This window comes from Ornithorhynchus anatinus, chromosome 5, assembly GCF_004115215.2.
Source record: "Ornithorhynchus anatinus isolate Pmale09 chromosome 5, mOrnAna1.pri.v4, whole genome shotgun sequence".
NCBI classification, from domain to species: Eukaryota; Metazoa; Chordata; class Mammalia; order Monotremata; family Ornithorhynchidae; genus Ornithorhynchus; species Ornithorhynchus anatinus.
In genome coordinates, this window is record NC_041732.1 from 93,607,630 (window position 1) to 93,632,253 (window position 24,624).

General features: G+C 46.2%; 1 protein-coding gene across 3 annotated transcripts in view; it reads left to right on the forward strand.

Moving 5' to 3' along the window:
* The window catches only part of PIEZO2 (piezo type mechanosensitive ion channel component 2), a 522,557-nt gene that overhangs the window by 386,415 nt on the left and 111,518 nt on the right, over positions 1 to 24,624 (forward strand). For all 3 annotated transcript variants that reach the window (XM_029065631.2, XM_029065630.2, XM_029065632.2), the window contains 6 exons: positions 48 to 190; positions 16,131 to 16,358; positions 18,728 to 18,851; positions 19,343 to 19,623; positions 20,447 to 20,595; positions 22,058 to 22,231. In XM_029065631.2, coding sequence (XP_028921464.1) covers positions 48 to 190; positions 16,131 to 16,358; positions 18,728 to 18,851; positions 19,343 to 19,623; positions 20,447 to 20,595; positions 22,058 to 22,231 — 1,099 coding nt within the window. The remainder of the gene's footprint in view (positions 1 to 47; positions 191 to 16,130; positions 16,359 to 18,727; positions 18,852 to 19,342; positions 19,624 to 20,446; positions 20,596 to 22,057; positions 22,232 to 24,624) is intronic.

The following is a 24,624-nucleotide window of genomic DNA, read 5'->3' on the forward strand; positions in this document are numbered from 1 at the left end:
CCTGTGGTACTAGTATGAGTTGTTCCATGAGATGTTTTTGTACTTAGATAAAAAAGAGGAAGAGGAGGAAGAGGAGGATGAAGAAGAAGACAGCCAGGAGGAGAAAAAAAATGTCAAAGTACATGTGATGGTCTCTGTGTTCCAATTTATTATGAAACAAAGTTACATTTGTGCCCTTATTGCAATGATGGTAAGTATGTCAACATCAACTGAGCAAATTAGGAGTAAAATTTCACACTGTCCTTTGTGTTCATTCTACCCTCCACATCCTATTGTATCTTTCAGTTGTCTTTCTAGAGAATGCTTTGTCTGGTTAATTTCTCACTGGATTTTATTTTATACATTCCATTCATGCACCTCTGAATTAACAGTACAATTTACCCAGAATTCAAGTTGGAGCCATACCGCTTTTTCTTTTTGCATCTGGAGAAGTCACATCTAATAGCAGCTAAGTTCTACTTTGGGAAATTCTGATATCTTCTGGGTTGAAATAAACACCATGGCCTAGTGTCTAGAGAACAGGCCTAGAAGTCAGAAGGACCCGGCTTCTAATTCCGGCTCCTCCACTTGTCTGCTGTGTGTCCTTAGGCAAGTCACTTCACTTCTCTGTGCCTCAGTTCCCTCATCTGTAAAATGGGGTTTAAGACTGTGAGCCTCATGTGGGGCAGGGACTGTGTCCACCCCGACTAGCTTGAATCTACCCCGGTGCTTAGAAGAGTGCCTGGTACATAGTAAGCACTTAACAAATACCACAGTGGCCATTCTTATTTTAAATTACCATAGCAATAGTCTGTAGAGGGGGTAAAAAAAAGTTCACTAGACTCCACAGGGAATTGACAGAGACCAACTGAGATGAGTTGGGGTGAGTGGATAGCTTGTGTTTCTGCTTTTACTTCCAGGATTCTCATCCTCTGTAAACATTAGTACACTAGTCTAGAGCTGCCCCTGAGTGGAGGAAGGCAAGATGAATCTCCTTTTTTCTTCCTTTGGAAACTCCCTAGAACAGCTTTCTTTGTAGACTGCCATTAGTTTTGAACCTGCAATCAAGCCCAGGCCCCTCCCCGGCAGGGCAGGAAACGGAAACAAAAAGTCGAGATTTCCTAGATGGGGAAGTGGACAGGGAGGAAAAAAGAGGAGCCAGAACTAAGAATGATTCTGAGATTCAGTTCCTTGGAGGTAATAATAATAATAGTATTTATTTAGTGCTTACTGTATGCAAAGCACTGTACTAAGAGCTTGAGAGAGTAGGATATAGCATCAGATATGTCTGTGTCTGCAATAAGCTAACAGACTAGAGAGGGAGGCAGACATTAATATAAATAAATGACTAGGGGTAGATAAATAAATTACAGATATATAAAGATATATACATATATGCTGTGAGGAAGGGAGGGAGGATGAATGAAGGAGCAAGTATGAGCGGTGCACAAGGGAGTGGGAGAAGATGAGAGGAGGGCTCAGTCAGGGAAGACTTTCTGGAGGAGATGTGCCTTCAATAAGGCTTTGAAGTTGGGGAGAGCAATTATCTGTTTGATATGAGGCGGGAGGGGGTTTCAGGCCAGAGGTAAGATATGGGCGAGAGGTCAGCGGCAGGATAGATGAGATCAAGGTACAGGGAGAAGGTTAGCATCAGAGGGACAAAGTGTGTGGGCTTCCCTCCCAAGCTCTGTCCTCTCCCTGACTTCCCTATCACTGTGGATGGAAAGACCATCCTTCCCGTCTCTCAGGCCCGCAGCCTCGGTGTCATCTTTGACTCGGCTCTCTCGTTCACCCCACAAATCCAATCCATCACCAAAACCTGCCGGTCTCACCTTTATAATCTCGCCAAGATCCGCCCTTTCCTCTCCACCCAAACGGCTATCTTACTGTTACAGGTTCTCGTTATATCCCGGCTAGACTACTATGTCACCCTTCTCTCTCATCTCCCTTCCTCCTCTCTTGCCCCGCTCCAGTCTATTCTTCATTCCGCTGCCCAGCTCATCTTCCTGCAGAAATGCTCTGGGCATGTCACTCCCCTTCTTAAAAATCTCCAGTGGTTGCCTATCGACCTCCGCACGAAACAAAAACTTCTCACTCTAGGCTTCGAGGCTCTCCATCAACTTGCCCCCTCCTACCTCTCCTCCCTTATCTCTTTCCACTGACCACCCCGCACGCTCCGCTCCTCTGCCGCCCACCTCCTCACCGTCCCCCATTCTCGCCTATCCCGCTTTCGACCCCCGGGCCATGTCCTCCCGCTTTCCTGGAACGCCCTCCCTCCTCACCTCCGCCAAACTAATTCTCTTCCCCTCTTCAAAACCCTACTTAAAGCTCACCTCCTCCAAGAGGCCTTCCCAGACTGAGTTCCCCTTTTCCCTCTGCTCCCTCTACCACCCCCCACCTCTTCGCCTCTCCCCAGCTAAACCCTCTTCTCCCCCCTTTCCCTCTGCTCCTCCCCCTCTCCCTTCCCATCCCCTCAGCGCTGTACTCATCCGCTCAACTGTATATATCTTCATTACCCTATTTATTTTGTTAATGAGATGTACATCCCCTTGATTCTATTTATTTGCTATTGTTCTTGTCTGTCTCCCCCGATTAGACTGTAAGCCCATCAAAGGGCAGGGACTGTCTCTATCTTTTGCCAATTTATACATTCCAAGCGCTTAGTACAGCGCTCTGCACATAGTAAGCGCTCAGTAAATACTATTGAATGAATGAATGGTTGTAGTAGGAGGGTGGCGAAGTAGGAGGATGGCGAGGTGAGGAAGGAAGGGGCAAGGTGGTGAAGTGCTTTAAAGCCAAAGGTGATTTTGCTTGATGCAGAGATGGATGGGCAGCTGTTGGAGTTTCTTGAGGAGTGGGGAAACATGGTCTGAACTATTTTGAAGGAAAATGATGCAGACAGAATTCATTCATTCATTCAATCATATTTATTGAGCGCTTACTCTGTGCAGAGCACTGTACTAAGTGCTTGGAATGCACAATGGAGTATGGACTGGAGTGGGAAGAGACAGAAGGTCAGGAAGGTCAGAAAGGAGGCTAATACAATAATCAAGGAAAGAAAAGATAAGTGCTTGCATTAATATGGTAACAGTTTGAATGGTGAGGAGGGGGCAGATTTTGGCAATAGTAATAATGATGGCATTTGTCAAGTGCTTACTATGTGCCGAGCACTGTTCTAAGCACAGGGGAAGATACAAGGTAATCAGGTTGTCCCACGTGGGGCTCAGAGTCTTAATCCTCATTTTCCTGTTGAGGTTAACTGAGGCACAGAGAAGTGAAGTGACTTGCCCGAAATCACACAGCTGATAAGTGGCGGAGCCGGGATTAGAACCCACGATGTTGTGAAGGTAGAATTCCTTAACTCCCATTCTCTCCTAGACCCCCTCCAATCTGGCTTCCGTCCCCTCCACTCTACCGAGACTGCTCTCTCTAAGGTCACCCATGACCTCCTTCTTGCCAAATCCAATGGCTCCTACTCCATTCTGATCCTCCTTGACCTCTCTGCTGCCTTTGACACTGTCGACCATCCCCTCCTCCTCCATACCTTATCTCACCTTGGCTTCACGGACTCTGTCCTCTCCTGGTTCTCCTCTTACCTCTCTGGCCGATCATTCTCGGTCTCCTACGCTGGAGCCTCCTCCCCCTCCCATCCTTTAACTGTTGGAGTTCCTCAAGGGTCAGTTCTCGGCCCTCTTCTGTTCTCCATTTACACTCACTCCCTCGGTGAACTCATCCGCTCTCACGGCTTTGACTACCATCTCTACGCAGATGACACGCAGATCTACATCTCCGCCCCTGTCCTCTCCCCCTCCCTTCAGGCTCGCATCTCCTCCTGCCTCCGGGACGTCTCCACCTGGATGTCGGCCCGCCACCTAAAACTCAACATGAGCAAGACTGAGCTCCTCATCTTCCCTCCCAAGCCCGGTCCGCTCCCAGACTTCTCCATCACCGTGGATGGCACGACCATCCTTCCCGTCCCGCAGGCCCGCAATCTCGGTGTCATCCTTGACTCGTCCCTCTCGTTCACCCCACACATCCTATCCGTTACCAAGACCTGCCGGTTTCACCTCTACAATATCGCCAAGATCCGCCCTTTCCTCTCCACCCAAATGGCTACCTTACTATTACAGGCTCTCGTTATATCCCGGCTAGACTACTGTGTCAGCCTTCTCTCTGACCTCCCTTCCTCCTCTCTCGCCCCGCTCCGGTCTATTCTTCACTCCGCTGCCCGGCTCATCTTCCCGCAGAAACGATCTGGGCATGTCACTCCCCTTCTTAAACAACTCCAGTGGTTGCCTATCGACCTCCGCTCCAAACAAAAACTCCTCACTCTAGGCTTCGAGGCTCTCCATCACCTTGCCCCTTCCTACCTCTCCTCCCTTCTCTCTTTCTACCGCCCACCCCGCACGCTCCGCTCCTCTGCCGCCCACCTCCTCGCCATCCCTCGGTCTCGCCTATCCCGCCGTCGACCCCTGGGTCACGTCCTCCCACGGTCCTGGAACGCCCTCCCTCCTCACCTCCGCCAAACTGATTCTCTTTCCCTCTTCAAAACCTTACTTAAAAATCACCTCCTCCAAGAGGCCTTCCCAGACTGAGCTCCTCTTCCCCCTCTACTCCCTCTGCCATCTCCCCTTTACCTCTCCGCAGCTAAAGCCTCATTTTCCCCTTTTCCCTCTGCTCCTCCACCTCTCCCTTCCCATCCCCACAGCACTGTACCCGTCCGCTCAACTGTATATATTTTCGTTACCCTATTTATTTTGTTAATGAATTGTACATCGCCTTGATTCTATTTAGTTGCCATTGTTTTTACGAGATGTTCTTCCCCTTGACGCTGTTTAGTGCCATTGTTCTTGTCTGTCCGTCTCCCCCGATCAGACTGTAAGCCCGTCAAACGGCAGGGACTGTCTCTATCTGTTGCCGACTTGTTCATCCCAAGCGCTTAGTACAGTGCTGTGCACATAGTAAGCGCTCAATAAATACTATTGAATGAATGAATGAATGAATGAAGGTAGAAGTGTCAGGATTTAAGGACTGAAAGGGGTTGTGTGCCTCTATCAATTTATATGGGACTGTGGTTGGTTGTCACTCGAGACAAATGTTAGTATTTAGATAGTCATGAAAGAGCTGCTCTTCTGACTCCAGCTTTGGAAAAACCATAAGCCACATTGCAATAAAATTTCACCTGTAAAAATTTTCCCACTTAATCTAGATTTTACACTTCTTGAGAGCATGGACCAGGTCTTCTAATTCTTTGAATTCTCCCACATGCTTAGTACACTGCTCAGAACACAGTGTGAATTCCAGTGTGAGCACCCGATTTTCAAGATTCCATTTATTCCAGATGTAGTTTACGTTAAGGGACCGTGACCCGGTTCTACATTCTTTCCCCAGACCAATCATCCCGCCCATGTTTTTATATTAAGAAAACACACTTTTTATAACAATTTTGGACATTGTTTAAAACAAGCCAAGCAGAGTACACCCATCATAAGGATTCTTTCTCTTGTATAGTGCCTTTTGTTATTTGGATGAAGACACAATACTACATTTTAACAAGGGGTAACTCTGCAGTGAAGTATCCTTACTGTGGTTGATATTCTCACAGACAGGCTCAGAAGTCTGGAGGAGCCTTTACTGTCATAATAACTGATGGACGTTTATTCATGCTCTCAAAATGTGCATATACAAAAATTAACAGATGATTTCCAAGTGGCATATAGTAAACAATTTCAAAACCGATTGAGGTGAAGGACATTTTACCACTGAAAATTCAAAATGAAAGAGGAAAAATATTCCATGGAAGCTACTTATTATTTTTTCTTTAAGTAAATATAGTTGAATAGTAGGATGGGCAGATATGGAAGGATGAAGTTGAGGCAATAGCTGGATGGTGCAGTGATGTCCAGAGAAGGTTATTTTACGAGAGGGTGCTTTTAATGGGGAAAGAACAATTAGAGAGTGAGGTGTTGAAAATGGTGGGCAGGGAAGGGAGAAATATATTTAGGTGGGAAGGGATTGGGCCAGGAGCACAAGTTTAGGTATCACATTTGAAAGCTGTCTGACAGATCTCCTCTTGAGAGAGTAGATGTGGAGGTTGGAGAGAGTAGGGAGATTGGACTGTGAGCCTATTGTTGGGTAGAGATTGTCTCTATCTGTTGCCCAATTGTACTTTCCAAGCACTTAATACAGTGCTCTGCACACAGTAAGCGCTCAACGATTGCGATTGAATGCTTGAATTGGGCATGTCCTTGGGGAAGGGACAAGAGTTTCTATATTCTTTGGCATCCCCACTATTCTTATCACCATGCTTTAGGTACCATGGAGACTCAATTAAATTGGCAACACACCCACAGGTGCTAATGCCCAAAGCATAAGCAGTCAATCAATCAAAGGTATTTATTGAACACCTAATGAGGGCAAAACACTGAGGCCAGGGAATATGTCAGTTATATTGTTATACTGTACTTTTCCAAGTGCTTGGTATTCATTCATTAATTCAATAGTATTTATTGAGCACTTACTATGTGCAGAGCACTGTACTAAGCGCTTGGGATGAACAAGTCGGCAACAGATAGAGACAGTCCCTGCCGTTTGACGGACTTACAGTCTAATTGGGGGAGATGGACAGACAAGAACAATGGCAATAAATTGAGTCAAGGGGAAGAACATCTCGTAAAAACAATGGCAACTAAATAGAATCGAGGCGATGTACAATTCATTAACAAAATAAATAGGGTAATGAAATATATACAGTTGAGCGGACGAGTACAGTGCTGTGGAGATGGGAAGGGAGAAGTGGAGGAGCAGAGGGAAAAGGGGAAAAAGAGGGTTTAGCTGTGGAGAGGTGAAGGGGGGGTGGCAGAGGGAGTAGAGGGAGAAGAGGAGCTCAGTCTGGGAACGCCTCTTGGAGGAGGTGAGTTTTAAGTAGGGTTTTGAAGAGGGAAAGAGAATCAGTTTGGCGGAAGTGAGGAGGGAGGGCGTTCCAGGACCACGGGAGGACGTGTCCCGGGGGTCGACGGCGGGACAGGCGAGACCGAGGGATGGTGAGGAGGTGGGCGGCGGAGGAGCGGAGCGTGCGGGGTGGTAGAAAGAGAGAAGGGAGGAGAGGTAGGAAGGGGCAAGGTGATGGAGAGCCTTGAAGCCTAGAGTGAGGAGTTTTTGTTTGGAGCGGAGGTTGATAGGCAACCACTGGAGTTGTTTAAGAAGGGGAGTGACATGCCCAGATCGTTTCTGCGGGAAGATGAGCCGGGCAGCGGAGTGAAGAATAGACCGGAGCGGGGCGAGAGAGGAGGAAGGGAGGTCAGAGAGAAGGCCGACACAGTAGTCTAGCCGGGATATAACAAGAGCCCGTAACAGTAGGGTAGCCGTTTGGGTGGAGAGGAAAGGGCGGATCTTGGCGATATTGTAGAGGTGAAACTGGCAGGTCTTGGTAACGGATAGGACGTGTGGGGTGAACGAGAGAGACGAGTCGAGGATGACACCGAGATCACGGGCCCGAGAGACGGGAAGGATGGTCGTGCCATCGACGGTGATAAAGAAGTCTGGGAGAGGACCGGGTTCAGGAGGGAAGATGAGGCGCTCAGTCTTGCTCACGTTGAGTTTTAGGTGGCGGGCCGACATCCAGGTGGAGACGTCCCGGAGGCGGGAGGAGATGTGAGCCCGAAGGGAGGGGGAGAGGACAGGGGCGGAGATGTAGATCTGCGTGTCATCTGTGTAGAGATGGTAGTCAAAGCCGTGAGAGCGAATGAGTTCACCGAGGGAGTGAGGGTAAATGGAGAACAGAAGAGGGTCAAGAACTGACCCTTGGTACAGTGCTTAGCACACAGTAAGCACTCAATAAATATACGATCGACCGACTAGTAAGCCCTTGGGAGACTATAATGGAAGCGAGACACCCATTCTCTGCCCTAAAGTGGCTTACCTTCTAATAGGGGACATAGACAGACAGATAAAACGTTTTGCCAACAATGGGAGAAAGAGGAAGAAGAATGTGGCTCGATTGTGGGTCCCTTTCTATGCTCTATCTACACCCACTCTCTTGGAGAACTCATTTGCTCTCATTGCTTCAACTACCATCTCCATGCAGATGATTCCCAAATCTACATCTCCAATCCAATCACTCTTCTTCTCTGCAGTTTCGCAGTTCATCCTGCGTTGAGGACATCTCTGACTTTGTGCCCCTCCAATATCTCAAACTAAACATAGCCAAAACAGAACTCCTTATCTCCCCACCCATACTCCATCCTCTCCCTCTTTCCCATCGGCTGTAGACGGCACCACTATCCTCCCTATTTCACAAGCCCGTAACCTTGGCATTATTCTCATTCATTCATTCATTCATTCAATAACTTTTCTGAGTGCTTACTATGTGCAGAGCACTGTACTAAGTGCTTGGAATGTACAATTTGGCAACAGATAGAGACAATCCCTGCCCAGTGATGGGCTCACATTCTAATTGGGGGAGACAGACAGCAGACCAAAGCAGAACAAAACAAAAACAAGACAACATTATCAAGATAAATAGAATCAAGGGGATGTACACCTCATTAATAAAATAAACAGGGTAATGAATAATATATACAAATGAGTACAGTGCTGAGGGGAAAGGGGAAGAGGGAGATGCAGAGGTTGTGGGGGAGGGTGGAGAAGGTGAGCAGAGGGAAAGGGGGCTCAGCTGAGGGTGGGAAAGAGGGAAGGGGAAGGAGTAGAGGGTGGAGGGAGAGCAGACAGAAAGGGGAGCTCAGTCTGGGAAGGCCTCTTGGAGGAAGTGAGCTCTCAATAGGGCTTTGAAGAGGGGAAGAGAGTTTGATAGATGTGAGGAGGGAGGGCATTCCAGAACAGTGGTAGGATGTGGGCCAGGGATCAACGGTGGGATAGGCGCGAACAGGGTACAGTGAGGAGGTGAGCGGCAGAGGAGCTGAGCGTGTAGGGTGGGCAGTAGAAAGAGCGAAGGGAGGTGAGGAAGAAGGGGGCAAGGTGATGGAGAGCTTTGAAGCCAAGAGTGAGGAGTTTTTGTTTCATGCGGAGGTTGATAGGCAACCACTGGAAGTTTTTGAGAAGGAGAGTGACATGGCCAGAGCGTTTCTGTAGGAAGACGATCCGGTCAGTGGAATGAAGAATAGACTGGAGTGGGGAGACAGGAGGAAGGGAGATCAGAGAGAAGGCTGACACAATAATCCAGTGGGGATATTATGAGAGCTTGTACCAGCACGATAGCCATTTGGATGGAGAGGAAAGGGTGGATCTTGGCGATATTGTAAAGGTGAGACCGGCAGGCGTTGGTGATGGATTGGATGTGTGGGATGAATGAGAGAGCTGAGTCAAGGATGATACCAAGGTTGCGGGCCTGTGAGATAGGAAGGATTGTCGTGCCGTCCACGGTGACAGAGAAGTCAGGGAGAGGACAGGGTTTGGGAGGGAAGATAAAGAGCTCAGTTTTAGACATGTTGAGTTTTAGGTGGCGGGTAGACATCCTGGTGGAGATAACCTGGAGGCAGGAGGAGATATGAGCCTGGAGGGAGGAGGAGAGAACAGGGGAAGAGAGGTAGATTTGGGTGTCATCTGCATAGACATGATAGTTGAAGCCGTGAGAGCGAATGAGTTCACCAAGGGAGTGAGTATAGATGGAGAACAGAAAAGGGCCAAGAACTGACCCTTGAGGAACCCCAACAGTTAGAGGATTTGGGGTTGGGGGGGGAGCCTGCGAAGGAGACCAAGAATGAATGGCCAGAAAGATAAGAGGAGAACCAGGAGAGGACTGAGTCCATGAAGCCGTGGTGAGATAAAGTGTGGAGGAGAAGGGGATGGTCGACAGTGTCAAAGGCAGCTGAGAGATCGAGGAGGATTAGGATAGAGTAGGTACCATTGGAGTTGGCAAGAAGGAGGTCATGGGTGACCTTTGAGAGAGGAGTCTCGGTGGAGTGGAGAGGACAGAAGCCAGATTGGAGGGGGTCCAGGAGAGAGTTGGAGTTGAGGAATTCAAGGCAGCTAGTGTAGATGACTCGTTCTAGAAGTTTGGAAAGGAAGGGTAGGAGGGAGATAGGATGATAACTATAAGGGTAAGTGGGGTCAAGAGAGGGTTTTTTAAGGATGGGGGAGACATGGGCATGTTTGAAGGCAGAGGTGAAGAAGCCATTGGAGAGTGAGTGGTTGAAGTTAAGGAGGGGAGGAGGGAAGGGGCAATGGTTTTTATAAGGTGAGTGGGAATGGGGTCCGATGTACAGGTGGAGGGGGTGGCCCTTGCGAGGAGTGAGGAGATCTCCTCTGAGGATACTGCAGGGAAGAATGGGAAGTAGGGGAGAGGGTTGGGGGAGGGGGAGGGAGAAGGAGAAGGGGGAGGGGTGACTTTGGGGAGCTCAGACCCAGTTGTGTTAATTTTCGTGATGAAGTAGGTGTCCAGATGGTTGGGGGTGAGGGATGGGGGAGGGGGAGGAACAGGGGGCCTGAGGAGAGAGTTAAAAGTCCGGAACAATTGGCGGGGGTGACAGGCAGGGATGACAGTGAGGGAAGAAAAGTAGTTTTGCCAATTCATGTCTCTCATTCAAACTCATATTCAATCTGTTACCAAATTCTGTCAGTTCTATCTTCACAGCATTGCTAAAATCTGCTCTTTTCTCCTGTCCAAACCGCTTCCATATGTATTCTTGAACCGACTACTGTATCAGTCTCTTTGCTACCTCCTTTTTCTCCCCTCTTCAGTCCGTACGTCACTCTACTGCACAGCTCATTTTTCTTAAAAAACATTCAGCCCATGTCTCTCCACCTCTCAAGAATCTCCATCCGTTGTCCATCCACTTCTGCATCAGACTGAATCACCCAATTATCGGCTTTAAAACATTCTCAGCTTGCCCCCTCCTACTTTATCTCTCTGATTTCCTACTACAGCTCAACTCAGGCACTTGGCTTCTCTAGCACCAGCTTATTCACTGTACCCCGTTTGAATCTAACTCACTGCTGATGCCTTTCCTCTGTCTTCTGACTAGCCTGGAACTCCATTCCCCTCCATATGCACCAGACCACCACTCTCCCTACCTCCAAAGTCTTATTAAGGTCACATCTCCTCCAAGAGGTCTTCTCTGATTAAGCCCGTTTTCTTTGGCTCCCTCTGTGTCATCTGTGCGCTTTGATCTGTGACGTTTGGCCATTTGATATTTGCTGCTCCCTCAGCCCTGCAACACCTAAGCATTATATATATATCTATATATATCTATATATATATATAGATATATATATAAATTTTAAAAAATATATAAATGTAATAAATATATAATTATTTATATTAATGTCTATCTCTCCTCTAGACCTCCTCCAAGAGGCCTTCCCAGACTGAGCTCCTCTTCTCCCTCTACTCCCTCTACCACCCCCCCTCACCTCTCCGCAGCTTAACCCTCTTTTCCCCCCATCTCCCTCTGCTCCTCCCCCTCTCCCTTCCCATCCCCTCAGCACTGTACTCGTCCGCTCAACTGTATATATTTTCATTACCCTATTTATTTTGTTAATGAAATGTACATCGCCTCGATTCTATTTAGTTGCCATCGGTTTTTACGAGATGTTCTTCCCCTTGACTCTATTTATTGCCATCGTTCTCGTCTGTCTATCTCCCCCGATTAGACTGTAAGCCCATCAAACGGCAGGGACCGTCTCTATCTGTTGCCGACTTGTTCATTCCAAGCGCTTAGTACAGTGCTCTGCACATAGTAAGCGCTCAATAAATACTATTGAATGAACTTGCCTACCAACTCTGTTGTACTGCACTCTCACAAGCGTATAGTATAATGCTCTGCACATAGTAATCAATCGATCACTCAATCCTATATTTTGAGCACTTATTGTACAGGGCACTGTACTAAGCACTTGGGAGAGTACAATCAACAATATAACAGACACAATCCCTGCCCACAGTGAGCTTACAGTCTAGAAGCGGGGACAGACATTAATATAGATAAATATATATTTACTATATAGTTTAAAATATAAGCAGTGAAGCAGCGTGGCTTAGTGGAAAGAGCACGGGCTTGGGAGTCAGAGGTCATGGGTTCTAATCCAGGCTTCTCCACTTGTCAGCTGTGTGACCTTGGGAAAGTCACTTAACTTCTCTCTGCCTCAGTTAAATCATCTGTAAAATGGGGATTAGGACTGTGAGCCCCACGTGGGACAACCTGATTACCTTGTATCTACCCTACCACTTAGAACAGTGCTTGGCACATAGTTAGCACTTAAATACCATCATTATTATCATTATTATAAATAAATAAATAAATTATGGATGTTTGCATAAGTGCTGTAGGGCTGGGGTGGGGACTGGGAATAAAGGGAGCAAGTCAGGACAGTGCAGAAGGGAGTGGGTGTAGATGGAGAATAGAAGGGGTCCCAGAACTGAACCAGAACTGACCTGAACAGTATATGTATATATACATATACATATATATATAATTATATATATTATAGATATGTACATAAGTACTGATAACCTGAGGGTGAGGTGAATATCAGAAGCTCAAAGGGTACAGATCCAAAGGAGAAGGAGTTGGGGGAAAGGGGACAATACAAATAAAGTACAAATACAAATAGATGAGTAGCATGGCCTGGTGGAAAGAGTACAGACTTTGGAGTCAGAGGACATGAGTCCTAATCCTCGCTTCACCACTTGCCTGATGTGTGATCTTTTCATTCATTCATTCATTCAATAGTATTTATTGAGCGCTTACTATGTGCAGAGCACTGTACTAAGCGCTTGGGATGAACAAGTCGGCAACAGATAGAGACAGTCCCTGCCGTTTGACGGGCTTACAGTCTAATCGGGGGAGACGGACAGACGAGAACAATGGCAATAAACAGAGTCAAGGGGAAGAACATCTCGTAAAAACCGATGGCAACTAAATAGAATCGAGGCGATGTACAATTCATTAACAAAATAAATAGGGTAACGAAAATATATACAGTTGAGCGGACGAGTACAGTGCTGTGGGGATGGGAAGGGAGAGGTGGAGGAGCGGAGGGAAAAGGGGAAAATGAGGGTTTAGCTGCGGAGAGGTAAAGGGGGGATGGCAGAGGGAGTAGAGGGAGAAGAGGAGCTCAGTCTGGGAACGCCTCTTGGAGGAGGTGAGTTTTAAGTAGGGTTTTGAAGAGGGAAAGAGAATCAGTTTGGCGGAGGTGAGGAGGGAGGGTGTTCCAGGACCGTGGGAGGACGTGACCCGGGGGTCGACGGCGGGATAGGCGAGACCGAGGGACGGTGAGGAGGTGGGCGGCAGAGGAGCGGAGCGTGCGGGGTGGGCGGTGGAAAGAGAGAAGGGAGGAGAGGTAGGAAGGGGCAAGGTGATGGAGAGCCTCGAAGCCTAGAGTGAGGAGTTTTTGTTTGGAGCGGAGGTTGATAGGCAACCACTGGAGTTGTTTAAGAAGGGGAGTGACATGCCCAGATCGTTTCTGCGGGAAGATGAGCCGGGCAGCGGAGTGAAGAATAGACCGGAGCGGGGCGAGAGAGGAGGAAGGGAGGTCAGAGAGAAGGCCGACACAGTAGTCTAGCCGGGATATAACAAGAGCCCGTAACAGTAGGGTAGCCGTTTGGGTGGAGAGGAAAGGGCGGATCTTGGCGATATTGTAGAGGTGAAACTGGCAGGTCTTGGTAACGGATAGGATGTGTGGGGTGAACGAGAGAGACGAGTCGAGGATGACACCAAGATCGCGGGCCTGAGAGACGGGAAGGATGGTCGTGCCATCAACGGTGATAGAGAAGTCTGGGAGAGGACCGGGTTTGGGAGGGAAGATGAGGAGCTCGGTCTTGCTCATGTTGAGTTTTAGGTGGCGGGCCGACATCCAGGTGGAGACGTCCCGGAGGCAGGAGGAGATGTGAGCCTGAAGGGAGGGGGAGAGGACAGGGGCGGAGATGTAGATCTGCGTGTCATCTGCGTAGAGATGGTAGTCAAAGCTGTGAGAGCGAATGAGTTCACCGAGGGAGTGAATGTAAATGGAGAACAGAAGAGGGCCGAGAACTGACCCTTGAGGAACTCCAACAGTTAAAGGATGGGAGGGGGAGGAGGCTCCAGCGAAGGAGACCGAGAATGACCGGCCAGAGAGGTAAGAGGAGAACCGGGAGAGGACAGAGTCCGTGAAGCCAAGATGAGATAAGGTATGGAGGAGGAGGGGATGGTCGACAGTGTCAAAGGCAGCAGAGAGGTCGAGGAGGATCAGAATGGAGTAGGAGCCATTGGATTTGGCAAGAAGGAGGTCACGGGTGACCTTAGAGAGAGCAGTCTCGGTAGAGTGGAGGGGACGGAAGCCAGATTGGAGGGGGTCTAGGAGAGAATGGGAGTTAAGGAATTCTAAGCATCGATTGTAGACGACTCGTTCTAGGATTTTGGAAGGGAAGGTTAGTAGGGACCTTAGATAAGCCACTTCACTCTCAGTGCCTCAGTTACCTTGTTTATAAAATGGGGATTAAGACTGTGAGCCCAATATGGGACAGGGACTGTGTCCAACCTGATTTGCTTGTATTACTCCCCAGTGCTTAGTTCAATGCTTGTCACATAGTAAGCACTTAACAAATACCATTATTGTTATTATTGTTGTTAGGCGAAAAGAGTGTGAGGAGCTTTGTAGGAGGTGAAGAGAGATGGCATGTAAGATGGGGAGAGCTATTTGAAAACCTTGAAATCAATTTTGAGAAATGCTTTGTTACTGTGGAAGGAGATGGGCAATTTTCAAGGAATAGAGATGTGGACCAGTTGAAATTTCAAGAAAGTGATTTGTACAGCAGGGTGGCATACAGTCTGAGGAGGGGTGAGTCTGGAATTGGGAAATCAGTGAGGCAGTTGATACAGGGTCTGCCCAAGATATAATTCCAGATCCCAGATAGCCCAGATCCCAGCTACTGGGATGGAAAGGAGGTGGAGAATCTGGGATATATGGAGGGAACAAAACGTTGTCAGGCAGCAAGCCAGAGAAGGGAAGAGCAGACTCTGATTTGAGTAATTCATAAATGGGTTAGGATTTGAAAATTTAGGATTTGACTGGGAGTTTTTGATATTAGCCAGGGTGCTGTAGGAGACATTCCAGCATACACCACTGAGGATAGATGCCAAAGAGGTACCCCAAATCTTTGATTCCTTCAAGATTGGGTGTTTGGGGGTGAGGAAACATGACCCAATAAGGAACAGATGAAGTGTACAGACCAGTTTAGACTGAACGTTGTGCAACACTAAGGGAATGAAGAAAGTCTGAGCCCAAATTCTGAATTGACAAATAGATTCCTATGGGGACCAACCCTTTCTCAGGGTCACACCTGGAGAGTTTCCATTACTCTATCAGTCTCGACTATAGGAGGGAGAGTCAGACAGAGGCTTACCCATTCCATTCCTAGCTTGGACAGTGGCTAGAGGGTGAAAGGCAATCTGCTACAAGTCAACACTCACCCATGCTGGGCAGGAGCGGCATGGGAGAGAGTCGAGGGCAGAGACTCGAGTTTGCAGTGCGGAAGGTGGCAGTGGTAAACCACTTGAATATTTTTACTAGAAAAACTCTCTGGATCCACTACCAGAATGATTGCAGATGGAGAGCAGGGTGTTCTGGGAGAGATGTGTCTGTGGTGTCACTATGGGTTGGAAACAACTCGACAGCATAAGACAAGACCATAATCAACCATAAGCAACCATAACCTCTTAATTAAGAGCACATCTCCAAGAAGCCTTCCTGATTAAGCCCTCATTTCCGATTTTCCCACTCTCTCCCTTGTCACCTTTCCACTTGGATTTGCACCCTTTATTAACCCCATCCTCAGCCCCACAGTAAGTATGGATCTATCCATAATTTATTTACTTATGCAGTCTGTGTTCATCTCTAGGCAGTAAGCTCATTGTGGGCAGAGAACTTCTATATGACCTCTGTTAGAATTTACTCTCCCAAGCACTTAGTACAGTTCTCTGCACACGATAAGTGCTCAATAAATACAATTGGTTGATCGATTGATTAATTCCCATCAAACAAAATAGGACACACACATAGGTAGAGAGTCTGAAAATTTCTCCGCTTTCCACAGCTCTCAACCCCGTGGCTGTCTTCCATCTCTTGCTCTTTTCCGTGAGTTGAACTTGCTGGGAAGGGAGATGGCTCATAAGCTACTGACCTCTGTTTTCCTTTTCCCTTCCTTCCCTCCCGAGGCTTGGAGTATTACATATCACAGCTGGCTGACGTTTGTGTTGCTGATCTGGTCTTGCACCCTCTGGATGATTCGTAACCGCAGGAAATATGCCATGATTAGTTCCCCTTTCATGGTCTTCTATGGGGATCTTCTGTTAACGCTACAGTACATATGGAGCTTCGATGCCGACATCAAGAATGTCCCAGGATTTGTGGTAAAGAAGGACCCTGGCGAGCTGGCCTCCAAGGTAAGAGGAGGAGGAGGAAGAACACTAGGAATGCTATTTATTGAGCCCCTCTTCTGTGTAGTACACTGTACTAAACCTTTGGGAAAATGCAAACAAAGCACCCAACACATTCCCTGTCCACACCTCTTGATCATGGACTTGGAGATATTCAATCAGCTCTGTCCCCATTTACTCTCGCTCCTTTCCCACTATGACTCAGCCCACACTCTTCTCTCCTTCAACATCAACCTACTCACTTTGCCTCATCCTCATCTCCCTCACCGTTGACCCCTGTGCTAATGTCCTCCCTTCTGCCTGGAACTCCCTCCTTTCGATCCCACAACCCACTACTCACCTCATCTTCAAAGTCCCACTAAAATCACAACTCCTCCTGGAAGTATTCTTTGATTAATCTCTCATTTCCCCACCCTATCCCTCACCCCCTACTGTGTGACTTATGCCCTTGAGTTGTCATCCCTTAAGGATTTAGGTTTTTACACATTCCCTCTCCAGTTGTAGACATAGCTTTGAACCTTATTGCACACTGCCCAGAGTAAGCAGTCAATAAATGCTATCGGTGAATTATCCGATTGATCAGGACTTTAGACTCTAACAGAGGAGACAGACATGAAACTGTTTACAAGTGTTAAAATCAAAATAAATAGAATTTTTATGCCATTATTCATACCTACCAAGGGCAGAGGGTTGGTATAAATGATTAGAGGCTGCTGATAGGTTGCTATGGCTCAGAGTGCCAAGAATTGTTTAGGGAAGGCTGGTTGGAGGAATTAGTGGCCCAGGTGGAGTTGGCGTAAGATATGATTTGGGGGAAGCAAGAGACCTTCCTGGCTGGGACCCCACTTAACATATGCCTTAAATTAGGAAGCTAATCCCATTATCTTCTATCCACCTCAGGACTCAGCATTCAGTAAGCATTTAACATACACCTCAGCTAACTAACCTGATTTGGCCATCTGTAAGTCTCCAACATTCAGCGCTGATTACTTCCATTGCAGACTATCTTATCTAAAACTAACAGATATCTGGAATATGGCCTCATGTGGTTAATACAGTGATTTAGAGCTACAAACTAAGCCACAGACATCGGCAGCAGTATTATGTTGGTGAAAAATGTTTAATGGAAATGAATGCAGTTTAATGCCAAACTTAGAAATGGATGTCCTAGAACTGTGGGACCAACCCTTACTTAACTAATGTCACTCCTCCTCCTGGTCATCCCCACTTTCTTCTGTTACCCCTCCCCATAGTACCAGTGCATAGGCCTGGGAATCAGAGGACCAATCTTGGCTCTGTCACTTGTGTAGTATGTGACCTTGGGCAAATCACTTACCTTCTCTAGGCCTCAGTTTTATCATATGTAAATTTGGGATTCTGTACCTATTCTTCCTCCCATTTAAACTGTGAGCATTGTATGGGACAGGGACTGTGTCCAACCTCATTGTATTGTAGCAGACACAGGGTATGCAGATAATAAATACCACAAATAATACTACTAATAGAAATAATATTCTTTTATTATTTTATAATGCTTCTTATTATTATTATTAGTGCTCAGCCATAGGAATTTAAGCAGCAGCCAACAGTGAGTATTCTGAGTTCCCCTTCCATTACATAACAATAATTGTGAAGAATAGTATGATTCCTCAGAATTGTCCCCTCCATCCCTTTCCTGGATTTTCTTCCCAGGAGGACAATGACTCTCAGACTCTCAGAACCCACGTGGAAGTAGGCATCATTGTCCTCCCTCTTCTCTTCCCTCCTGCCAAGTCAGTGATTCCAGAATGTAGCCATGCCTCAATTTGAATTTGAAATGTGATTCACGTTTCTTCTATGGAAGAATGATTAAGCTGATAATGCACATTATTGGCAGGAATGCACTTAGAAATTCCATCTTTCATATGCTTCAATTCAGAAAAATGCAGTGTGTAAAGAGGGATGGGTGAAAAGTCTACTATCCTTCGAAGACCCTGAGCATATCCAAATGAGGAGAAGAAATACACCAAGGACAAAGTCCTTATTGGAAAATTGATATTTGACCGGGCAGAAGGACGATAAGCCGTAAAATCTTTGCACACTGATAGTGTTTTCTTCAGGGTGTTGGGCCAGATAGAGTCCACCATTGGCTCTCAAAGGCAAACGAACTTATATTGGTAGGAAAGAAGCCTGGGAAAAGTAACTTTCTCTTTATGCGATTCAGTGGGTGAGAGCCCTTCCCTCCATATTCAGACACTGTTAATGCTACCATTACCCTTTTTCTCAGGAAAGGAGGAAAATGCTGTCAGGGGCCATTTAAAAGAGCTTAGCTGGAGCTGTTGAAAGCATGGTCAGTTCCAGACATATGTTTAATTTTGTTTGCTTCGTGCTTTCAGATTCTCTTCGCCCTTACTTTCTGGCTCCTGCTAAGGCAACACCTCACAGAGCAAAAAGCCCTCCAGCTCAAAGAAGCTTCTTTATCGGAGGTTAAAGTTGGAAGTCTGGAAACTGAGGAAAAAGGTAAAACATCTGTTTTTTGTGGCCTAGGAGTTGGAGAGTTAACGTCAAAGGATCTAGTATTTCTGTTGGGGGGCTCTAGAGTGGCTAGATCTGGAGAGAGGGAGAGTTGTGATGAATGGAGAATTTAGTTTGTTTAGCCTAGTTTAGTGGGGGAGGAAAGGGAAAAGTGTAGCTATCTACAACCTCTAACTCACTGTGAGAATGATTACGGTATTTGTTTAGATCTTACCATGTGCCAGCCATTGTACTAAGCACTGGGAATCCTGGGGTTCCCTCAAGATCCACTGTAGCTCTTCAGACCCTCAGGGCCATCACAAATGTTTGCATGACCCTTCTGGGGGCTCCGGGGACCCCTGCAGTTATTGGGAGATAAAGTCTGCCTTCTGGCCCGGAGCTGAGATGGTCCTTTGTTGATTTGAGTAAGTTCTGGGTCCAAGAGGGATCATTATGAGAGATCCAATTCAAAGGATCATTTGTTTTTTTTTTTAAAGATGAAGAACTTCAAGAGATACAGGTGGAAGGAGAAGCTGAACAGGAAGAGAAGGAAGAAGATGAGGAGAAAAAGAGGAAAAAGAAGAAGGAGGAGGAAGAAGAAGATGAAGATGACCAGGATATTATGAAAGTCCTTGGAAAATTGGTTATGGCCATGTTCATTAAATACTGGATTTATGTCTGTGGAGGGATGTTCTTCTTTGTCAGCTTCGAGGGGAGGATTGTGATGTACAAAATCATCTATATGGTGCTGTTCCTGTTTTGTGTGGCTTTGTATCAGGTGAGTAATAGATGCTTCCCCTCCTATCGATTCCAAGGAATTTCATAGCCCAGTTGGAAAATATTCATGGATTAAGTCCTTTAGACTGTAAGCTCCTTCCGGGCAGGGCCATGTCAAACAAACTCTTATTGTAGCGTACTCTCTCAAGTGCACCCAATAAGTGGTCAGTAAATACCATCCATGGACTAATTGCGGACAGAATACAAGTCACGGTAGCAGGACAGCACAAAATCCAATCCCAGTAAGCCCTAGAAATGGCTTTGCTGCTTCACCAGGGTGTGATCAATCTTCCTGAAACCTGAAAGTTTTGGGAGAAGATTTCTCATTAGGTTTCCAGTAGTTCTTGAAGGAAGCATCATGGTCAAGATTTCTCTTGAATTGGTCATTAGTCAATCAATCCAAGATATTAATTGTGCACTTATTCTGTGCATAGACACATGGACACATTCCGTCCCCGGAAGGATCATAGCCAGACAGACACAGAATCCTTGAAAATGAAAAACAATCAGAGCAAGTTTTCAATGTGAGGCCCTCTCAGAGGACTGACAGCAGCCTTGATGGTCAAATGAAATGCCCCCTTATCTGAGAGATTTGTGGCTAGTAATCCATTCCTCAATTACTTCTTGAGAGAGAGTCTGGTATCCCTTTTAGAAACTGGAAATGACTTACTATTCACTCTTGGTTAGAGTGGAGAGACTAACAGTGAAGGGATTTTTTTCATCAGTCTGTAAATGCAGCCGTCTGGGTTGGCCATCTGGATTTTCAGTGACTATTTCTATAGTTCGTCTGTTTGCTCTCTTTTCCCCTTCTGTCTGTTTCCCAGGTGCACTATGAATGGTGGAGGAAAATGCTCAAGTATTTTTGGATGTCAGTGGTGGTTTACACAATGCTGGTGCTTATCTTCATATACACATATCAATTTGAATCATTCCCTGGACTTTGGTCGAATATGACAGGGCTGGATAAAACAAAGTGAGTACTTTTTCTTTGCTTTGCTTTAATGGGGGAAAAGGATGAAAAATAGTGAAGAAACAAAATCTGTTTTATTTTCCCTTTGGAAACGTGTAACATCTTGAAATGTTGGTGGCCAAATGGGAGGCATTTATGAACTTTCTGTTCTAACTTGTAAACTGCGTGGTTGGTTTTTGAACTGTTTACTACTGACAGTCTAGATGCAGATACCTGTACATAAAGACTTTTTAGCTGAGTTTTTCTGACACTCCATAAAGTTAGGCAGTGTGTCCAGTGTCCAGTGTGTCTCCATGTTTGAACTACAACAGCTTCACCTCAATATCCATGATACTTTCAGTTCTTAGTGTCCAATAAAAAGGTCACCAATCGACATATCCTATCAGTGATTCATTAATGGAGCGTAGCCTTCTGGAAAGAGCATGGGTCTGGGAGACACAGCACCTGGCTTCTAACCCCGGCTCCATCACATGGCTTTTATGTGACCTTGGGAAAGTCATTTCACTTCTCTGTGCCTCAGTTTTCTCATCTGTAAAATGGGGATTAAATCTTGCTCACTCTATTTAGACTGTGAGCTCCGTGTGCGATGGGGACTGTATCCAATCCAATTATCTTGTATCCACCACAGTGCTTAGTACAGTGCCTGGCACATAGTAAGTGCTTAACAAATACCACAATTATTGTTTTCACTTGTTCAGCACTTGCTATGTTCCAAGCCACTATAAGAACTAGAAATACAACCCAGCTCTCCTTAGCCCAATCGTGCATTCTTTCCTCTGCACCTCTTTTCCCCTCTAGATTGTAAGCTCGCTGTGGGCAAGGAATGTGTCTGTTATATCATTATATTGTACTCTCCTGAGCACTTAGTAAATCGTATTTATTGAGTGCTTTCTGTGTGCAGAGCACTGTACTGTTTCATGCTGCCAAGGACTGCTGTGCTCTCCCTAGACTCCTCACAAATCTCTGGGGAATCTGGGGGGAATTTACTCTGATTTCGGTATGATTATGCATTACTGTCTGCTGGTTGGTATTTCGTTAAGCGCTTACTATGTGCCGAGCACTGTTCTAAGCGCTGGGGTAGACATAGGGGAATCAGGTTGTCCCACGTGGGGCTCACAGTCTCAATCCCCATTTTACAGATGAGGGAACTGAGGCACAGAGAAGTTAAGTGACTTGCCCACAGTCACACAGCCGACAAGTGGCAGAGCTGGAATTCGAACTCATGAGCCCTGACTCCAAAGCCCATGCTCTTTCCACTGAGCCACGCTGCTGGTCCATTCTAAGTCTAGTTAACTGCTCAGACTAACTGAAACCTACCATCCCCGAAGCCTGCCCAATGCCATGGATGATAATAAAGTGTTTTTCGATATAAGATTCTCTGGCGAGATCAGGAGGACAAGGTAAGTCAGAGAAATGGCAGGATTTCTTTTAAATTGCTAATTTAGTCCCTCACTTTCCTTTCCAGATTAGAGGATCTCGGCTTGGAACAATTTACTGTGACTGAACTGTTCACTCGCATCTTTATCCCAACCTCCTTCTTGCTGGTGTGTATATTACACCTTCATTATTTCCATGACCACTTCCTCCAGCTCACAGACTTAAAGTCTATAGCCAGCAAAGAGGATAACACCATCTACAGGTAAGCCAAGAAAAGAAATACAGCTAGTTGTGACACAGAAGGGCACTGAGCCTCCTCTCCTTTAATTGCCTACCTTGCAGGAAAGAACATTTGCCATTACTCAGTCCCGATGTTTAAAAAACAAACAGTTTAAAACTTGGATTTTCCTTGGAGTGTTACCTTTTCACTCAAAAGAAAGAAAAATAAACAAACATAGGATGTTCAGTAATCTCTCCTGAGGCTAATACTGAACCTATTTGGAACATACAGTGTTTTAAATTTTTGTCTGGGAACACACTACCGCTAAGCAAATGTGTTGCCAAGAAATCACAAGGTAATAAATGATATTGTTCCTACTTGATGAACTCACTAGAAATGGGTCCACATTTTGTTAGAGTTGCACATTTTACCCTAAGATTGTCTCTGTAAGTGTTTTTGGATTTATTGATACTGGATGGTTCCTAAAGATTGTATCAAAACCAGAGAATGAGTAAAAGTAGTGGAAATTGTAGTGTATATGTTGCTGTGTGTGCAACTGAAGGAACTCTGCATATAGAGCAGAGGGCTGCCCACTCTCTAACTCGAACAGGGAAGGAGGGCAAGTAGTGAGATCCTGTTATCATAAGAAAGATGACTATTAAAGAGAAAACTATTGAACATTTTCTTCCCATTGCCAGCCTTTTCTTACTCTTTCTTCACAAATTCTGAATATGTCCCCAATGACTTCTCCAATCTGGTCACCATGGATTTGCAGTGGCTAGAATATGATTCTATCAATTTCTTCACTCACATAGTTAGCAGACACTAGGTGAGCATGGTGTCTTCAAAACCCTCCTTTTAGCATCATCATTATTATTATTATTATTATATTAGTTAAGCATTTAATAAGTGTCAAGCACTGTTCTAGGTGCTGGGATAGATACAAGTTGGTCTGGTTGGACATAGACTCTGTCCTTCATTGGGCTCACAATCTAAGTAGGAAGGAGAACAGATATTGAATCCTCTTTTTGCAGTTGAGGAAACTGAAGCCCAGAGAAGTTAAGTGACTTGCCCAGGTCACCCAGCAAGGAAGCATGAACATCATGTTCCTCTTTTTAAACTCCCTTCAATTGCTTTCCTGTGGAAACAATGAGAGTGGACTGGCAATGCATTCCCAAGCCAGGTTACCCCCAAATTGGACAATAATAGCCCATTTGTGCTTTGGCAATATTTTTCCTGGTTCTCAGATCACCCTATGAGGTATTTGTTTGTGACTACACATAAAATATGCTGTTTTTCTGTTTTCTGTGTGTTCAAGTGTTTTATATATCTGAAAATGTTCACCTGTGTTTTTGCTGAAAGAAAAGTAATTACCTGGTGCACTCCTAACAATGTCTTCTCTTTTTCTCTTCTAAACAATTTTCCTTCTCTTTCCCATTCACTTTTCCAAAGTTACAGTGGTTCTATAAACCAAAGGACGACTCTATCTTGAGATTTTCTCCTAGCCACGGGCCTAGGTCTTCTTTTCTCCCCATGCAGCACCCATGCATTGGCTGTATGGAATTCAACAGCAGAGTGGGCTGCAGGGCCTCACCTCCATGCATTTGAATCTGGGTGCGGTTACGTGCATTGCACGGCTCAGCGGGGATTTTTGGTGGCAGATTCTAGGCAGGCTGAGGAATCGCCATGCTCAGGGTTCATATGGCACCCGGAAACCGCACCTTTCTAACCGTAGATATTTTCCCGAGCCAGTGGTGGGGTGGTGAGCGGTTTCCGGATGGTGTGCTCCCCAGCCCTGGGTGATCTGCTGCCGCAAACTCATGCCAGGGCTAGGGTGCTGCTGCCTCTGCTTCCGCAGCTGCTCCTGTCACCTGCTTTGCAGTCAGGATCACTGCATGTCTGAGGGGAAAGAGGGCCTGAACCTTCCCAGGCGTAGGGAAGAGCTCATTTCATCACTCTCCAGAGTAAGGTTGAGGTGGAACTTTGAGACCTCCTTTAAGGGCCCTGTGGCTGAAGGAAACAATAGAGAAATCAGAAAGAAGCAGGGTGCCACTGGCCAGTTGGGGGAGGAGGAGCAGCAGGAAGAGGAAGAGGAGAAGCATCAGGAGGAAAAAGAGGAGGAGCAGGAGGAGGAATGATATTTATACAGCACTTTGGGCACGGCACTCTAGTAAGTGCTGGGAAAAATTACAGAAGTTAAAAAAAAACAGAACAGGAGATGGGAACCAGGAAGTGCTTATAGAAGGGATTTCTAGTTCTGCTCAGCAAAACTGTCCTTCTTGGGGCCAGAGGGTTAAAATCATGAGTCATTATGAGCATAACTTAGGCATCAGGGAATGAGAAAGAGAGTTCCACAATTCTAAAGTAATTTAACAAGGTCCCGGTTCATGAACCATCGGGACAGGTGAAAGGGCCTTTTTGTCTGCAAAGGCCTC